This window comes from Anopheles funestus, chromosome X (genome assembly GCF_943734845.2).
Source record: "Anopheles funestus chromosome X, idAnoFuneDA-416_04, whole genome shotgun sequence".
Classification (NCBI taxonomy): domain Eukaryota; kingdom Metazoa; phylum Arthropoda; class Insecta; order Diptera; family Culicidae; genus Anopheles; species Anopheles funestus.
In genome coordinates this window covers 197,132-215,125 of record NC_064597.1, presented here as the reverse complement: position 1 = coordinate 215,125, position 17,994 = coordinate 197,132, and the positions used below count along the sequence as shown (strand labels likewise).

General features: G+C 41.0%; 1 protein-coding gene across 1 annotated transcript; it reads right to left on the bottom strand.

The window, feature by feature from the left end:
• Positions 1-473: 473 nt before the first annotated feature.
• On the bottom strand, positions 474-17,754 carry LOC125761904 (protein sidekick). Its single transcript, XM_049423487.1, has 13 exons — positions 16,552-17,754; positions 10,871-10,969; positions 10,555-10,731; positions 8,787-9,662; positions 8,592-8,711; positions 8,306-8,461; positions 7,377-7,503; positions 6,827-7,314; positions 3,021-6,446; positions 2,658-2,936; positions 2,270-2,590; positions 1,645-2,021; positions 474-1,548 (listed from the first exon to the last, which is right to left on the bottom strand). The coding sequence occupies exons 1-13, from the start codon at positions 16,868-16,870 to the stop codon at positions 1,309-1,311; spliced, it is 7,005 nt and encodes a 2,334-aa protein (XP_049279444.1). The 5' UTR covers positions 16,871-17,754; the 3' UTR covers positions 474-1,308.
• Between the last annotated feature and the right edge of the window lie 240 nt (positions 17,755-17,994).

Genomic DNA, 17,994 nt, shown 5'->3' with positions numbered 1-17,994 from the left:
GTTACTAGTATCGTAAAGGGTCATCAACCAATATTTTTACCTAAGTCCTTAAATTTTGTGGTGGTGAATAATGTTAGCCAACACACACTCACAGGTTTGTGAAAAAACCCATTGATGAAAGGGGAAAAAACCCATTGATGATGCAGGCGCCCGGCTGTCCATATCATTCCTTGGAAAACTTTTGTTCTGGGTTTTACAGTGTCCCCAAGTGTTCGAGTTAAAAGTGTTCAAGTATTTCGGGGCTCCCCCACCGACGGGGACCTAGGCGCCATCCTACTCCTCCCACCGTTATATCCGCTACTATAACGGTCTGTTAGCATAATGATTCAAACTGCACAAACTTAACCCCAGCGCATTACGTACGCTTTCATAGTTAGTAACCGCTTGGTTTTACAAAAGTTTTACAGTTATCCTAAAGTGGTAGTATCATAAAACAACAGTTCTTTCAAACCATACCTCTCATACGCCCAGAGTGATTTTTGTATATTTTATTTACGAAAATGGCTTTTTCTTACATTGAAAATACTAGCGTAAATGTAAAAATATAAAATCGAAAAGTATAATAAAACACATATCTCTTCAGTCGAATAATAGTTAGTTCTTAGTTAATAAACTGCACATGCTTCAAAATACGCTTACCTAGCACTTTGGCTCACCACATACCTTATAATGGCGGATAATCCTGGACTGTGGGAACGGCAAACGGAATACTCAAATGCCAAGAATGGTGCGCCTAAATCTAGTTCCATAATAGCTTTGATTTCTTAGATATTCCGATTATCACATAAATCATTTCTGTGTATGTAAGAGTTTCCGCCCTTCGCACCTAAGATGATTAAGTTTGCTATCGCTTCATCAACGCCTAATAGTTCATTACACGTCCTAATTCAGGGTAGCAATAGTAATAGCTGTGTTTAAATACCTAACAAAGACGATAGGTAAAAGGGTCTTTAACATATTTCTAAATGCTAACATTTTTGTCAACTTACAAAACTATCGAGCTAGTTTGAGCTAGCACTACTTATGCTACCGAGTGATACTTCTCCAAAAATAAGTAACATGTTCAGGCTCTTTTTAGTGATACATGTGGTATAATTAGAATTGAATCAAAACAGAATATAAACGTAAAAATTCTGAGCTCGTATACACTCTCATAACACTGCTTATTTCTTCTGAGACATGTAAAAAAGTGACTCATTTTTTAGTGCATTGTGTTGTAAGTATTATTGCCAGTTTATATCGATCTGATCTTATCGATTCCATAAGACATTTGATTGTTGAGACATTGCGGTTTGCATTATAAATTCCTCACACAAAGGAACTGAAACCAGGCAATGGGGCACGTGAACGTGCCATGTTGTTCATAATTATTTGACCTCCGTTCAGGCTCATAACAGCCGATCCTTCAGGATCCGAGTCAGTGTAGCTAGAATAATTGCGCACTGGCTTTTGACGTTTCCAGGATTGCCGCAGCAGATCATTGTTGACATAATGGTTCACGAAAGAGTGTGGATCCGATCGGACACTTTCGTTTTCACTTTCTGATGCCTGTGGAAAGGAAAACATGAAAACGGTTTTGAATAGCAAAGATTAACTTTAAAAACAAAATGAAACGTTAACATGCATTACAAATTATTAACAGACCTGTGAATCACTGGAGCTCACCTCAGATGGCTTTTCCGTAACACTGCTGTCGTCTGGATTTTCGTCATAACATTTTAAGCTTTCTTCATCACTGTGATAAGCGACAGACGAGGGTGATGGTCGCGGAGGTGACTTGCCCAACGAAACTGCTGCAGCTGCAGTACTGGAACCTGCTCCAACACCACCTTTTCTACCCAGTATTGCACCTGTTCGGCGTCCGAGAGTGCTATGAATTATTGGGCCAGTGCCACCGTTGACTCCGTTTACTCCACCGTTTGCCGATACACCGTGCCGAGACCGATAAAGTTCCAATGCCAGCTCTTGTCTTTCGTCGATGGACATTGCAATTGATTCCTCCAGAGTTTTCTGAACTTCTTCTGTTTGAATTATATATAAATATATATAATTATGTATAAAACATTTGTCATACTTGTTTAATGTTTTTGTTATTGTTATTATTATTTGTAATTTGTTATTAAACATATTTAAAAAAGACATGCAATTAGCATAATTTTCTCTTTCAAATAGCCAACGTCAAGCCAATTTTAAAATATATTCTATCATACATGAGCAACATGGCCTGGCCCTGTTGTAAAACAAGTTAATAAAACATGAAAATACTTACGTTTGTATTTATAACTTTTGCTCTTCACACACAACACGGCAATGACCATAATGACTATCACGATGGATGTAGCCGCTAGTGCTACCATGAACCATGTTTGACGATAAAAAGGTTTCAGCTGAAGGTAGCCATATTCCAAATACAGCTTCGAAGGAGTAAGCACTGCATCATCGGAATAGACTGGACAACTTATGCCATAACGGTTGTATGAGATCACACGAAATTTGTACGCAGTCGAAGGTAGAAGATTTTGAAAACTGACGGTAAATTCTTGTATTGGGCCGTTCGTTGTCCGTGCTACTGTTTCCCAACGGAGATCATCTATAAAACAAAGGATTAGCTTAAAAGATATATACCTTCCAATGGCAGCCGGTTTATCGATTCCTACCTCGCTTTTTTGTTTCGATGTAATAGCCTATAATCGGCCCTTTGCCTGACTGTCCGTTGATCCAGCGCATCTGCACGCTAGCCTGCGATTTTGAGAGCAATAGTTCACGAGGTGAGCCAGGTGAACCTTCCTGCGGTCCTGTGGTTACATTTCCGCTAATAGCTGAACCATACTCAATGGTTTGAGCGCGCACTGTAAACGTATACGTAACCTCTTCCTCCAAGTTCTGCACAATTAAGTTAGTGCTAGTGACCTTTTGTTTTACTTGTTTGCTAAATTCTGTTGAAGAATGAAATAGATGTAAATACTACACATAAAACATATCCAATGGCTGCATACAATGGGAGAATGCAACAAACTTACTTTCATTATCTTCAGTTGTTTCATAAGCTACAATATAGCCTAGTATGAGGCCGTTGCGCCTACGTGGCACATCCCAGCTCACCGTCAAACTATTCATTGTGATGTCGGTAAAGAGTAACCGTGTTGGAGGACCAGGAAGTCCGGCAAGGGTTTTGACGATTATAGGGGCAGACCGTGGTCCATCACCAGCTGGATTAAACGCTAATATCTGAATTCGATATTCAGTATATTTATCAAGAAAAACGAGATTGTGTGTCGTATATGATGCCGGTACAACTTCAATCTCCTCTTCGGGTGTTTTATTTCGGGCATCATTTCCACTATTTACTCCACCGATATATGATGACGGGCCAGGATCGAAGTCTTGAGCTGATGCATCGGTAACAAGATAAAATATCTTATACCCTAATAGTTCTCCATTTTGAGTGTTTTGTTGTGGAGGATTCCAATGCAGTCGTACTTCAGTAGACGATATTGCTTTGCCTTCTATGTTGAGCGGTTCTCCAATTGGCACTGCTTCACCGACATACACTGCAACAGGAGGCGATGGTGGCCCTGAACCTTGTGAATTGAATGGTTGCAAAATGATTTCATAATTACGATCCTGAGTCAAGTCAGACAAAATAGCCGACACTTCATTAACACCAAGTACGTCCATCTTCGGTGTACTCTGCAGCGTGGAAGGAAAGTCTGATAAAGGTTGATAAAGGATGCGATAGCCACCCGTCTCACCATCACCGTTCCATGCGCTGGACCGCAAAGCTACCCATTGCACACGTACACTCGTAGTGGTAATAGGAACTACTTTCAAACCCGTTACGGCTTCGGATGGGGCAGCTGGCAGTGTGCGAATATGAATACTCTCTTTACTGTAGCTAGACGGACCCAAATCGTTCGTGGCTTGTATACGAAACTGATAATATGTATGTGGTTTCAGTCCACTCGCCGTGTACGATGTCACTGCTGGATCTACACGTTCAGGTATTAACGTCCAAGACGCTTCGTTTTCGCGAAATTGAACCGAATAATAACGAAGAGGAGCAAATCCATCGCGCCCTGGTGTCCAACTAAAGGTGATCTGTTCTGATTGAACCTGAGAGCGTGAAATTTGTGGCGCTGAGGGCGATTGAGGTATTTGACGATTATTTGTAGTATAAACGAGGGCAGTCGCTGTCTTTCCCCAGCCCAGCCGTGTCTGAGCTGTCACGCTAAACAAATAGTAACGCTCGGCGAGGAGCTGTGTTGCACGAAACGTTCGGTCAGATGGAGGAAACTCTTGTGTGAAATTTAAATTTTGCGATCCGTTCAATAAATACGTTACACGATAAGCTAAAATTTCACCATTGGGTTCCTCGGGCACATCCCATATAATGCGCGCCATACTGAAAGAAACATCCGGAAAGGATACGTTTGACGGTGCACCCGGTGTATCCTCAAACGTTTGAATGCGTACAGGGGGCGTACTGAGCACACCATCACCGAGCCGGGTATATGCCAGCACCTGGATGTCATATTGAACGTATTTCTTCAGCTCGGTTAGTGTAGTCGTAAAGGTATAGTTGTTGGCGGTTGTTTTATGCAATACAGGGGTGCGACCTGCTACCGAACCATAGTAAACACGGTAACCCTCAATTTGGCCATTTCGATGTACATTTGGTACTTCGGTCCAACGTACCACTATTGTTGTAGACGATGTTGCATTAGCTTCTACTGCGGCCGGTCCCATCGTTGGTACTGCCTCTCGTGTACGTTCAAATGCATGTGGACTATCGTTCGACTCACCTACTTCATTAACAGCCTTCATAGCGATTTCATACACTGACCACTCTTCTAGGCCATCCAGAACGTGTGAGTTGGCAGTAGGATCCTCAATTAATATACTACGTCCCCAACCGCCACTTTCTGCACCTCCTACAGGTGACCAGGTGCCTTTTCCTACATCTGCAGTACTTATCGCGATTGGTTCAGAGAACCCTTTTAAATCATTCTCAAGAATGTTCCGATAGGTGATGTTATAACCTCTCGGATTACCGAACCACTCAGTTTGCTGCAACGGTATCCATCGTACACGCAATTCAGTTGCGCTCATTGCCCGTACTGTCACGTTAAACGGGGAATGTTTCGGGCGTGCTTGGATCGTTTGGAAATCTTTCGTTGGTTCTGATGGTTCCGACCGACCGACGACGTTACAAGCAGTTATGCGCAATCGATATGTAGTGAAGGGAGTTAATCCCAAAACAGTAACCGTTGAAGCATCTGGATCGTGAAGCTCGTGCACTATAAACCAGGTCAGGTTCCGAGCGGTTTGGGCTTCGACGATCCAACTGGTGATGGATGAGTTTCCGTCGAAGCCTGGTGTGAACTGTATCACTACAGAGAACGCTTCGATGTTTGATAGTGCCAACTGGTATGGTGGGTGAGGCAAAACTGGTTCAATTCCAGACTGAATTGTAGCTACTTTCAAGGCACCAGCCCCCACAATCGTCCATCCATTAACTTCGAACGTATAATGCGTGGTGGCTGTCAAATGTGTTACTTTAAGCCGCGTTTGTTCTGCTGTTAAGTTTACTTTGCGTGCGGTCTCGGGCTGATCCTTTACATAATAACGAACTTGATACCCAATGAGTATTCCATTGGTATGTCGCGGTGGTTCCCATGCCACACTAACCTCACGATCTGAAATTCCACTAAATTGCAAAGCACTTACTTCGTCAGGAACATCTTCGAGCGTACGCACTCGTACTGGCTTGCTTCTTTCACCGTCTCCTGGATCGGTAAAGCACAGCACAGTAATGTTATAGGCCGTATATTTCTCCAATCCATGTAATACTTCGCTTTGTTCAGCCAATGGATCTAATAAATTCGGTGGTACGGTAAGTGTTTTCATTTCCGTTTCTATTAATTCCCTACCATCGTCATTTATTTCGCCGCCTAATACACTTCCGCCAGTAGACCCAACATCTGGAGATTGCAGAGGTAGTTTTTCGAAATGCCAGGCTTGCAGCTTATAACCCTGGTTTATACCATTAATCTGTTGCGGATTGGGAGGGGTCCACCAAATGCGGATAGCTGTCGAATTGATTGCTTCTGCACGTACATTCGTCGGTGGTGCTTCTGGAACACCTTCTTTAGTCTTGATTTTCACTCCGTCTGTGTAGTTACCTACACCCATATTATTATAAGCAGCGATCTCGATAGTGTAGTCCTTCCATGTGATTAGCTCTTGAATAAGATAATTACGCTGCGCCTCATTAGTAATATTGCGATAATTCCATGGGCTTTTATTGTAGCCGAATAGACGGTACCGAATAATATAACCATGAATTTGCCCGTTCCGATGTTCTTCGACGGGTGGCTGCCATTGTATAATAATTTCAGTAGATGAACGTGCCGAACCAACGAATCCTACTGGTGGACCTGACGGTGCTGTTGAAGATAAATTATAAATATAAAAAATCATTAGTTTTGATTTTTAAAGTTTGAAATCACATTATTTACACTATAACTTGAACCAAACACACTATGTGTTTGCGCTAGTAAGATTTTTTTAACGTATCGTTTTTTATACCGCTCTGCTGATGGTATATTTAAAAGTTGAAATTATGTTGGGCACAGCAATGCCGATTTAAGTAAGAAAAAGTTTAAGTATTAAACAAAAACTAAAGCTTTGATGATAGAACGTACGATGAATTCGGAAAAAATCATGATAAGCGAGAAAAAATCAATTGATTCCACAGTATCTACGATATAAAAAAAATTGTGTTGTGTGCCTGCAAATAATGGTAAAAATATAAATCATAACTCACGTTCTTGTGGTAATTTCACTACATTACTCGGTTCGGAAGGCGAACCTTCACCGACTCGATTGACCGCGCTAATTCGGAATTGGTAAGCCGTTGCCGCCTTTAAATTTGTTAAAAAAATCCATTTTGCCTGTGCGGATACGTTGGCCGCCTCCGTAATCCAGTTTAGCAATGGATCAGGAAGCGGACCTAGTTCTGGTACTTCACGCCGCTGAACAATAAACTTTATAATTTTGCTATTTCCATCAAATCCGTGTGTCCACGATACATTGATTGCCCTGTTTTGGGGAGTGTTAAGTCGCACAGCTTGCACGTTCGACGGTGCAAATGGTAATTCAATGACGCTCAATCTTGCTGAGCGTGTTTCATTTCCACCGGGAGACGTTACGATACATGAATATTGACCAACATCTGAAGGACGCACTTCCGTAATTTCAAGTGTACCATCTCCTCTAACGCCGATGCGTTGACTGTTTTTAATGGGTAGTCGACTGAAATAGTAAAGAATATATTAATTGTATACCTCGTATTGTGATTGCTGCATAATACTTACTTGGGCTCCCGGTACCAATCAATATTATACGGCACTGTTGGATCGCTTGAGACACCACATTCCAATGTAGCCGAATGTCCAAGCAGAACGGTAGTATCTGCTGGTGGACGAACAATTTGTGTACGAACTAGAAAATGATAAATTATATTACACAAGTATCTTTATAAATAATTGTTTGTTTGGCCAGGTCGAACAATTTGTGTACGAACTAGAAAATTATAAAGTATAATACACATGTATCTTTCTATATCTTAACCACAGTTTTACATTGGTTTTCGTACAATTTTGAAGTTTTAATAATTTTTTCCTAAAAACTTAGGAGACTTAAAAAAATAATTTTTCTTTTTTATCCTTTTCTGTGAATATTACAAGGATTTCTTGGTCCGGTAAATCAGTGGTCCCCAACCTATGGTCCGCGGACCACTTGTGGTCCGTGGCTTAAGTAGAAGTGGTCCGCAGAATAAATTTTCGGTCGTTGGACCGATTATTTTAACACTTTTTGTTTACCATTTCAAGCGTTTTTACGTGAAGAAATCATTCTACACTTCTCGATATGTCAGATTGTGGACAATTATCATTTTTGATAATGTTGTATTTAAAAAATCGCTTTAAGAGCGGCATACATACATTACGAGTCCGTTCATAGAAGGCACATGTGGGCCGCGATATACTTACGTCGAACAACAAGTGGTCCGCGGTAATAAAAAGGTTGGGGAGCACTGCGGTAAATAATTGATCACATACTTTGTAACTTGTTGAGTAGCGTACTATCGTTTCCTTTACTCAACCTGTCCATGATCACCGATGAAAGATTTTTTGAGCTAATTACTCGATTGCTGTTTGCATTCCATGCACCTACCCAGTGTGTGTACACCCGGTATCCGACCCAATTAACTAATAATACAAAAACAAAGGAATTAGGCACATACCTAGTACGTTTAAATATCCAGAACCAGTGATACGACCAGCCTCATTTTCTCTAATACACGTGTAGAGCCCACTATCGGCTTCACGTACGTTTGATAATAACAGATCGCCTGACTCTAAAATCTGCATTCTGGAAGTTGTTTCAATAGGATATGTATCTGAAAAACAAGGAGAAAAAATTTAGTATCGACAAAGGTGTGCGAATCATGAAAATCATGGAATCAAAAAGAATTATGAAGCCATATTCACAAAATTATGATACCTAATGTCAATTTCTATTGTACATACCATTGTAAATCCAATAAATACTTGGTGTAGGTGCTGCAATTGCTTGACAATACATTGTGGCATCCTTTCCATCAAGAACCGTCTGATTTGTAGGAGCCATTTCCATAATTGGCGTCGAGGCTGTATATCAAAATATAAACATTAATTAGAATAAGCTACAATACAGTTACCAGAAAACTAATCACCAAAACTTACTTTTCACCTTCAGCCAAGTGTAAGCCGACTTTTCACCAGCCTCATTGGAAGCAAGACATTGGAACATAGCCGTGTCATCTATCCCCAACTTATATATTTCCAGGGAATTATCGTCTTGTATGGTATACCGCCCAGTTGCTGATTCGATTGGACGCGCATTCTTGAACCATTTTATTTTCGGCAGTGGTGCACCGATTACATCACAAGCCAATACGATTCGCGATCCGTACTCGCCTAATGTTTCTGTACGTAACGGTGTCACGAACGTAGGCGGTTCCTGCACAGTAACTTGCGCCACGGAAAACACGATCGGATGACCACCCGTGCGCATCTGAACTTGGCACGTATATTCACCCGTGTGCGTCAAGTTCACGTGAAGCAGCGTGATAGTGCGATTCCAAGGATCAGTTTGCGTGTAATGGATACCGGTATTCTCAATCAGAATACCATCCTTCAGCCATATGGTTTCGAGCTCGTGTAGCGGACGAGCGTTGGCGATGCATTCTAATTCGACTGTCTGAGTGCCACGCACAACCTTCATGCTCTGCGGGTGCACAATTATCTCTGGTGCGATCTCGGAGTACGGATTACCAGTTACATTTAATCGCACTAATCCAGTGCTTTCCTCGCGACCAATTTGAGTATTGAAGGCGCGTGCTCGATATGCGCGGATATCTCCCTCGTCGGCGCTCAAGATAATCAATTGGTTACTGGAAGTCTGGGCAAACTTAATATTATACTCTAGCGATCCTTCATCTGTTTGCCATGTCACTGAGGGTGCTGGGACCGATTCAATGTATGAAAGATTAAGTATTGCAGGATAGCCGGACTCTACCGATACGATTTTTTCGGACAAATCGTCAAATAAACCCATATCTGCAATGTAAAAATAACATCAAAATAATTAAATAATGCATACCATAAGAATCATAAGTGTTAAGAATAGTGTTGGGTCAAGTAGCTCTTTTGCAAGAGCGGAGCGCACCGCTCTTGCTCTCTAAAGTGTGCGGTGCGCTTGCGGAAGCTCCACACGGAGCGCTGCACATAGGAGCGATTGTGCGATGCGCTCCCAGGAGCGAAGTTTCGCACCACAAGGAGCGCGCACAATAAGATGACCAGAGCGATTGAAATACCTCTTTCGCTCTTGACCCACTAGCTACAGCCTTATGAAATTTTCAAATTTTTAGATTTTTTTAATTTTTTTTATAATGTTTTATTATTTTTTTTTTATTTAAAGCATTATTTGAGTGAAAAGAAACTTATTTTTAACAATTCGCATTAAAATAAATCGATTTATAAAATTTTGCAAAATTTCCCAAAAAAAAGCTAAGTCTATATCCTTAGGAAATTTTCAAATGGGAGCGCATCGCACAATCGCTCCGTGCGAAGCAACCTCTTTTTCGCGTAGGCTGTGAGGGAGCGCGCACAATAAGATGAGCGGAGCGATTGAGATATCTCTTTGGCTCTTGACCCAACACTAGTTAAGAATGAGGATTCTTATAATAGGACGCAACTTTCCATCATTGGTAACTTTCACGAGCTGTACAAAAAGTTGAACACATGTGGAATAATTAACTCCCCGGCTTATTTTAGGAAAATTTTAGCTGCGTTAAGAAAACTTTAATGTTTACATAATGTTTAGACCTAGGTTTTAGACATCATGTTTAGAAGGTAACATCAGTTTCAGTACACAACTGAAATGAGCGTTCGACAGTTACTGTTTAGTGAAAGTTGCTGCCATTTGAATGTAGCTTAAAATTATTCTTACAGGCGACAACAACGTCGATTTTTTCGCTAAAAATGGTCCCGGCTTTGTTTGCTGCTTCGCACTGGTATGAACCGGCGTTGGCACGCGTAATATTCAATATTTTCAGATACTGGCTATTGCTGAAGTTTCCTACTGGGATACCATCTTTGATCCAACGATATGTAGGCTGTGGATAACCTGTAATAGATAAAAAGTTAAAATAAAAATAAAAAAACGAATTGGATTTCAAACTACTTGCTTGCATTTCAAATGGTTTATTTCCATGACCTTATTCATATTTTACATTTTCTTTTTAAGCATCAATTATGAAGCTTACCTAATGCGTGACATTGAAGAATTTTTGTTCGACCTTCATTCACGATCGAACCAGACGAAGACGGTTGAGTGGTGAATCGAGGTGCTTGAAGTTGGGTATCTGAAACGATTTTTTTGCGTTGTATGAATTTTACTCAGCTTATGAATGTATTGCAGAAATATGATTAATTTGTGTAGTTAACACAACACACATAATCATAAGTTCGTAATCTATAACGCAATTGTCAATTAACTTTAACAAAACAAAACATTAAATTAACAAAAAGGGGATACTTAAACGGTCACGGTAATTTAATAAATCAATCTATGCTTTAATAAGCTTTAAAAGAGAAGTTCGATTGTTTCTTCGAAATTATAAAATCATTAAAAATCACATCAATAATAAAAGAATATGAGTTTCATGATATTGGACGTCATTCACTTCTATCGTCTAGTCGCCATTCTAATATATCTGTGAGAAATTCTCACGGAGTGCTGGCTGTAAATTTTCGGAGTTTTTTCCACCAAACCGAGAAAGCCGTAATCGTCGCGCGCCGTTCTGTTTGTGACTGTGTATTCGTCTGTCAAGTTCATTATTACATAGTTCATTTGCTAATCCTAAAGTTCACTTACTGCCCTAGATGAATAGTCCAATTAACTAATTCCCTTTCAGTTCGTCCGTGAAACATTTCATGAAAGATTTCCAATAATTCTTGTAAATTAATTCCTGTAACTCCGAATCTATTTTCAACATTCCCGGCCACCAAAGAAGGAACTTCTTTTAATTCATGAAACCTAATAAGCTAACTAAATGTAATTCGTAATGTGTACCGGAAATTGTACGATTGATCTGCATTGTGATTTGATCGATTGTTGCCGTAATCGATGAACTAGCCTAAACTGTCAGTTTTGTTTACATTATCCCGTATGCGAAAAATGCGTGTGTGCATACTTAAGGTGCGAATGATTGCTAGCCTTCCAAATGTTAATATCACGTTGCTGCTGAGTACCGTTATCTCAGCCAGCCAACCACGCTTGAGTGTATCTCTGAGATTTCCTTTGCCACTAAGGTAAGTAAGTACATTCCATCCTGATACTAACTACTTTCTTCCTTTATAGATAACTATGCGAGCTAGCTATTTGATTGAGCTGATCGACAGCTTCCCTAAAGTTCCCGTACAAACCTATGGGAGAACTTCTACCGTAATGAAGTGTACTGACACTGTTCGCAAATTTAACTATTGCCTCCTATACTACGCTGAACATCGCTACGAATGTGCGAATGTTAGATACGAACGCGATGCTGTTGTTCCGACCGAAAAACATAATTGGACGCCGAGATGAATGTATGTGAATAATATGTGTGTAGTGAACCCGGCCACCGTCACACATATTCCCGAACCGTCCGCAGATGATGTGTAGTAGCACCACATGATGAAACTCATTCCGATTGAGTAGTGTAAAGAGTGTGTAAATCTCTTTACCCCGAATATGATGCCTGATGAAGCCCGTTGCTTCGCGATGAAATGATACGCCGATAAACGTGTGATGGTATGTAGATATTGATCATTCCAATATTCCCCTTGTAGATTTCGATCTTGTAGCTTTCTGTTCTTCGCAAACCCAGGCTGGTGAATGAAACCAGCGTTTATGATCCGAATGATAGTTTGGTTTCCAACGATGTGACACGTTTGCATGATAGTTTACCGAATTGTCACGAGGGCTATACTTCCAGCGCTTGGAATGACGTTCGGCCCGAGACATACATCGGTCTGACCTTGACTTTGATGCCCCCTTCTGATTTGTTTTCTCTTCCGTAGGTGGACTTCCGTAGCCCGAACGATGAAATGGTTGAGGAGGTGTACCGTTTGATGCATTCCCTGTCACGCTCCAGCCGAATGATGTTTCCACGAGCCAAGGTTTGCCCGTGCCCATAGATCGTTTTCGTCCTGAATGAATCTCCCAGAACGTGTATCCGCCGATTACGATGTCTATGTTGCCCGGAACATTAAATGAAGGATCTGCCAGCTGCAGATCGGGCATACTCCACGATGAAGTATCGATAGGTGTAATTGGAGTATGTGCAAATAGTGACTCCAGAACGAGGAACTCCAGATGATTAGAATACGATTGATTCCTCGATGCCACAGTTGCGACGATCGACCCTCTCGCCGATTGTGCCGTTTTTCCGATGCCCGTGACTGCCACGTTGATTTTGTTTCGAGTAGCCGTAAGCTTCCGAGAAAGTGATTCGGAAATAAAATTCGACATGGAGCCTGAATCAAGGAGCGCCCTTGCCTCATGTTTCTTTCCGTCGTCACCCACGATGAATAGGACAGCCGTTTCCAGGATCACCGAACTGCGATCGTCGTGAGCTGCCATCGTGATCGTTGTAGTGGTAGGAACATGCAAGAGTGTATGGTGTCGCTGATGACACGTGCGACAAGCATGCTCCGACTTGCAGGATTTCACTTGATGGGAATCTCCGAGACAATTCCAACATAAGTGTTTCGATGTAACCACTTCCCGACGTTGCTGCACGTCCTTACTGCCAAACACCGGACAGTTTCGTAAGAAATGGTTCTCCGTACACTCCAAGGGACACTTCGGTGGTGGTGATACAATCATCCTACTTGACACTGGTTGTGCTACGGCTGAGTGAACGATTGTCTTCCGCGAACTTGGATAACGCTGCGTACCAGCCACCTTAGTGGTACTAGTGTCATCTTCACAAGTAGTACTCCGAGTCGCCTTCAATATTTGTATTCGATCTTGTACAAAATCGATGAGCTCCTTGTATTTGTCCTTCTTGGCATGGACCGAATGCTTTTCCCATGCCAAAACAGTAGCGTGATCTAGCTTCATAACCAGCAAATTTGTCAACGGTGTATCCCAATGATCGATGGGCTCGTTGAGCTTTAGTAACCCATTCACATGACGAATGAATTCATCCACCAAATGCACTAACTCGTCCACACAGTCCGCGCGTACGGGCGGAAAGGAATGTAGCTTCCGATAATACTCACGGATTAGTGTACGTGGATTATCGTACCTTTTTAGAAGAGCTGCCCACGTCACCGAGTAGTTGTCCGCTGTCAACGGCGTGTGTTCGAAAGGAAGCCCCGCTTCCCCTTTCAATGCTGACAGCAAATATTCCAGCTTCGCAATCGAAGGAAGCTCCGGTGAAGCGTCGATCATCGCGATGAATCGGTCACGAAACGACAGCCATTTCGTTTGGTCGCCATCGAATGATGGCAATTCGATCTTCGGAAGACGTAGATGTGGTGCGTTTGGCCGACCAAACGCAAGCGTTGAAGAAGCCAAACCCGATGTGTCATTTAGCGTACCCTCTTCCCGTCGAAGGTTGTCCCGTAGGAAGGATTTTAGCTTCCTACACCGCTCCTCGATGTTGATCCTGTCCATGATGCAAGCTTCAATCGCTTCATTACTGTCATCGAGCTCTTCCAGTTTCGATACCGCGGCGAAGAACCCTTCCTTATGCCGTTCCAAGTCCTCTAACGCCTCCGGAATTTGCTTGGCGTCATCCCCAGAAAATTGCACTTGGAACCGTTCGAGAGCACTTATATTTTCCACCGCGATCCTCCTTTTTAGTTGAGCGGCCTTTATCTTCTTGTCCATGATTTTGCACGGTTTGAAAACACTCACAGGACGAAATTACACACGAAAGAAAACGTTTAAGTTTGGCGCGAAAATTCAAATAACGATGGCGCTGAAATCGTTGGCCGTTGCCCTTGATGCGGAGCGAAACGCGATGGCGTGAAACGACGCGACGAAGAAATGTACACCTTGCCCTTGTTGCAGAGCGTTAAACCGACCGAGCTCTTGTTGCAGAGCTTTGAACGAAAAAAAAACTCTTTGAATTCACAATCCGGTTCGAAGGACCAAAAATGTGAGAAATTCTCACGGAGTGCTGGCTGTAAATTTTCGGAGTTTTTTCCACCAAACCGAGAAAGCCGTAATCGTCGCGCGCCGTTCTGTTTGTGACTGTGTATTCGTCTGTCAAGTTCATTATTACATAGTTCATTTGCTAATCCTAAAGTTCACTTACTGCCCTAGATGAATAGTCCAATTAACTAATTCCCTTTCAGTTCGTCCGTGAAACATTTCATGAAAGATTTCCAATAATTCTTGTAAATTAATTCCTGTAACTCCGAATCTATTTTCAACAATATCGTATAGCAGTTTTTTTTGCATTTCGTTGTCATTGATCATGGTTCAATATCTTAAAACCATCGATAATTATCGAGTTGGTTATCGATAATATGAATACATTGGATGAAGGTGAAATAATCTTTCATATCTTTCGACCAATAGTAAACAATCTCGAATTACTATCAATGATAAAATGTGGAAAAAGGAACCTTCATATGAAGCGCTAAGCTGGCGAAACGTAGTTAATATTACCTCTTTTTGGGATGCTTTCTCCTTATTTAGAATGATAAACCTAGCCGCTTGTCAATTCAAAGACGAACAAAGCAAACCGTTTTTCTAGCACGTCTGACCACGGAACGGCCATGTTGAAAACATAGAAAAATTGAACCGATCTGTTTACCTTCTTACTTCTCTGATTGTTTTCTTTTTTTCTCTTTATGTTCTCCATTTCGGAGTATAGTTTTTTGTGTCGTAGCTACCCAACAACAACCCGAAATTATAAAAGCATGTGAGTAGGTACGCACACAGAGCCATGCTTCCTGGGAGCTGTGCATTGAAAAATTGCTGATCTACCTTTCTTATTACCATTTTATTACTGTTGCTTTTTGATGGCGTTGATGCTTTGCTTAGCTATGAAGCTGAACCACAAAGCAATTCAAATATGTTTCCCTCAATATCTATGATTTCATACAAACTACTCCACACTGAATGCCATTATATGTATATGGCGATGCAATCGGTTGTGTGTTCATACATTTTGTTGCTTAGCACCAGAAGAAAAGATATCGAAAAACGCTTGGACGTAAACATACTTATTACTGTTTTACTTATCTTCCACATTGTTTTAATTGGAAGAGACGACACGAATCTGAAATTCTTGATTTGTTTGGTTTCAATGTATTAAACACCGATTGGCAAGTGTGGAAAAAAATAAATATCTTACTTTTTCACAACAAATTTGAGGGAATACAGAGCAGATACAAGCGCAATGAAGTCTGTTTTATTGCATCGTTTTATTTGCTTTAATTTACGCACGACTGTTCCAGCATAATAACGCCGAAAAGAATTTACTGAAGTTTTGTCAAGAAAGTAATCAAAACAAATAATATTAAATTTTTCATTAACTCTAGTTATTACGATATTCTCTCTCTTCTTGGCTTTTAACGACCTTACAGGTCACGCCGGCCATTTCTGGCTTACTAGACTTATTTTTACCACGTAGCCGGATAGTCAGTCCTTGCTACGGGGGACGGATCGGATGGGATTTGAAACCGGTCCGGCCGTGTGGACTGGCGCCGTTTATCACATGCACCATCGGGCCGCCCCGATTACGATATTATTATAATCAAATCTGTTGTAACACAATAATAAACCATCCAATTATGTAGTCATGTCATTAAGGATGCAAATAAGGAAGTCGCGCAATGTATGTTTTTAAGTTATGAAATGTGTGAAAAAGATTAGAATTGTGCCAACTGCTGAAAGACATATCGAAATGATGAATTGCAGGAACAATTTCAATTGCCTTACCTGGTAACATGCTAAAACCAGTCACAGTCGCAGCCGACAGGTAACGCAGAAAACAGAATAGCATCAGCAAGTGCACCAGCATCGTCACCCGTGGCGAACGCCCGTTACTCCATACCGGTTGTCGTTGTCCATCTCGTCGCCGTCTCCATGATTGATGCATTTCTTCGTTGCTGGTTTTCATATTCCAGCCAATTTTTCTTACTGCGACGCGGAATATTACGAACAGATTTTTTTGTATCGGTCGTGTTCTTATGATTCTAACAAGTAGTTGTTCGTTGTTCCGCAATCGAGAATCAACGTCTGTTAGATTTGATGCCATTTGTATCGTGTTGTATGTTGATCTTTATAAAGCGTCGCTGACCACACAGATTACCCACAGCCAGACTAGTCTTCCACCTGTCATACGTTCTTGCATGGTCATAATTAACAACGAAAGTAATGCACTTCTCTGGAACCACCTTGTACCAGGAAGCCTAAAAACCACTTGGTACGATGTATATATTCTTTGTTAAACGTCTTTGTTTCTGCAGCAAATTGTTATGTGATGTTAAAGACGAGTTATTTTTTATGATTTAATTATCACTGTATACTTCATTTGAGTAAATTGACGTATAAAATATATTTCAAGGCACAATATCGGATAGATATAACCAAAACTACACTTACACAGCCACACGCTTTCGCATAAAAAATCAACGCGTCGCTAGAAGCGTACGCACGTACACATTGAAACCCCAACCGACCTTCTTACCGTGTTGCACGCACATATGTATTAGGAGATTGTTCTCAGCACTGATGCACGAATTATGCAGTAGCTTTAAGATTACAACTCAAATTTGTAACTATGTGTAACTAGAGTTGGCCTATCTGTTGATTTGAACATTCATACTCCATAGTAAGATTGATTGTGTTACGCACAAGCTGATTGATTGCTGTGTTTGTACTTCACACGAACTACGCTTGGTTTCCTGCATGTTTCTTTCCATTCCGTACCTGCACAGTTGATAGATGGAAATACATGATCACATAAAAATGACTTGAATTCCTTTTTTATCTCATCGTTCCTTTTGGATGTAAGGCACACATAAAAGACACTATATTAAAAACTGTTTATTCGAGAAACAGTAAAGAATTCACATCTCTCCAGAATTAACGCTTGTTTGATCCACCTGAACGTTTCCGTATGCTGATGCATGCTATGCTGAAAATGAAGCATAATGTCGATTATCCGTGGCTCACAAAACAGTTAATAAAAAAATCTAAAGGAGCGTCTACACCGCACGTTCGATGTGTAGACTTTTCCAGAATTATTTGTTTTTTGTTATTTAACAGTTTGTTACTTATTTTTTAATATTTTTAATATTCTCTCTTATTCTCATTTTATTATGTGCACACACACCGTTTCAGTATTATTTTGCACAATTGTTTTTAATATTTTGTTAG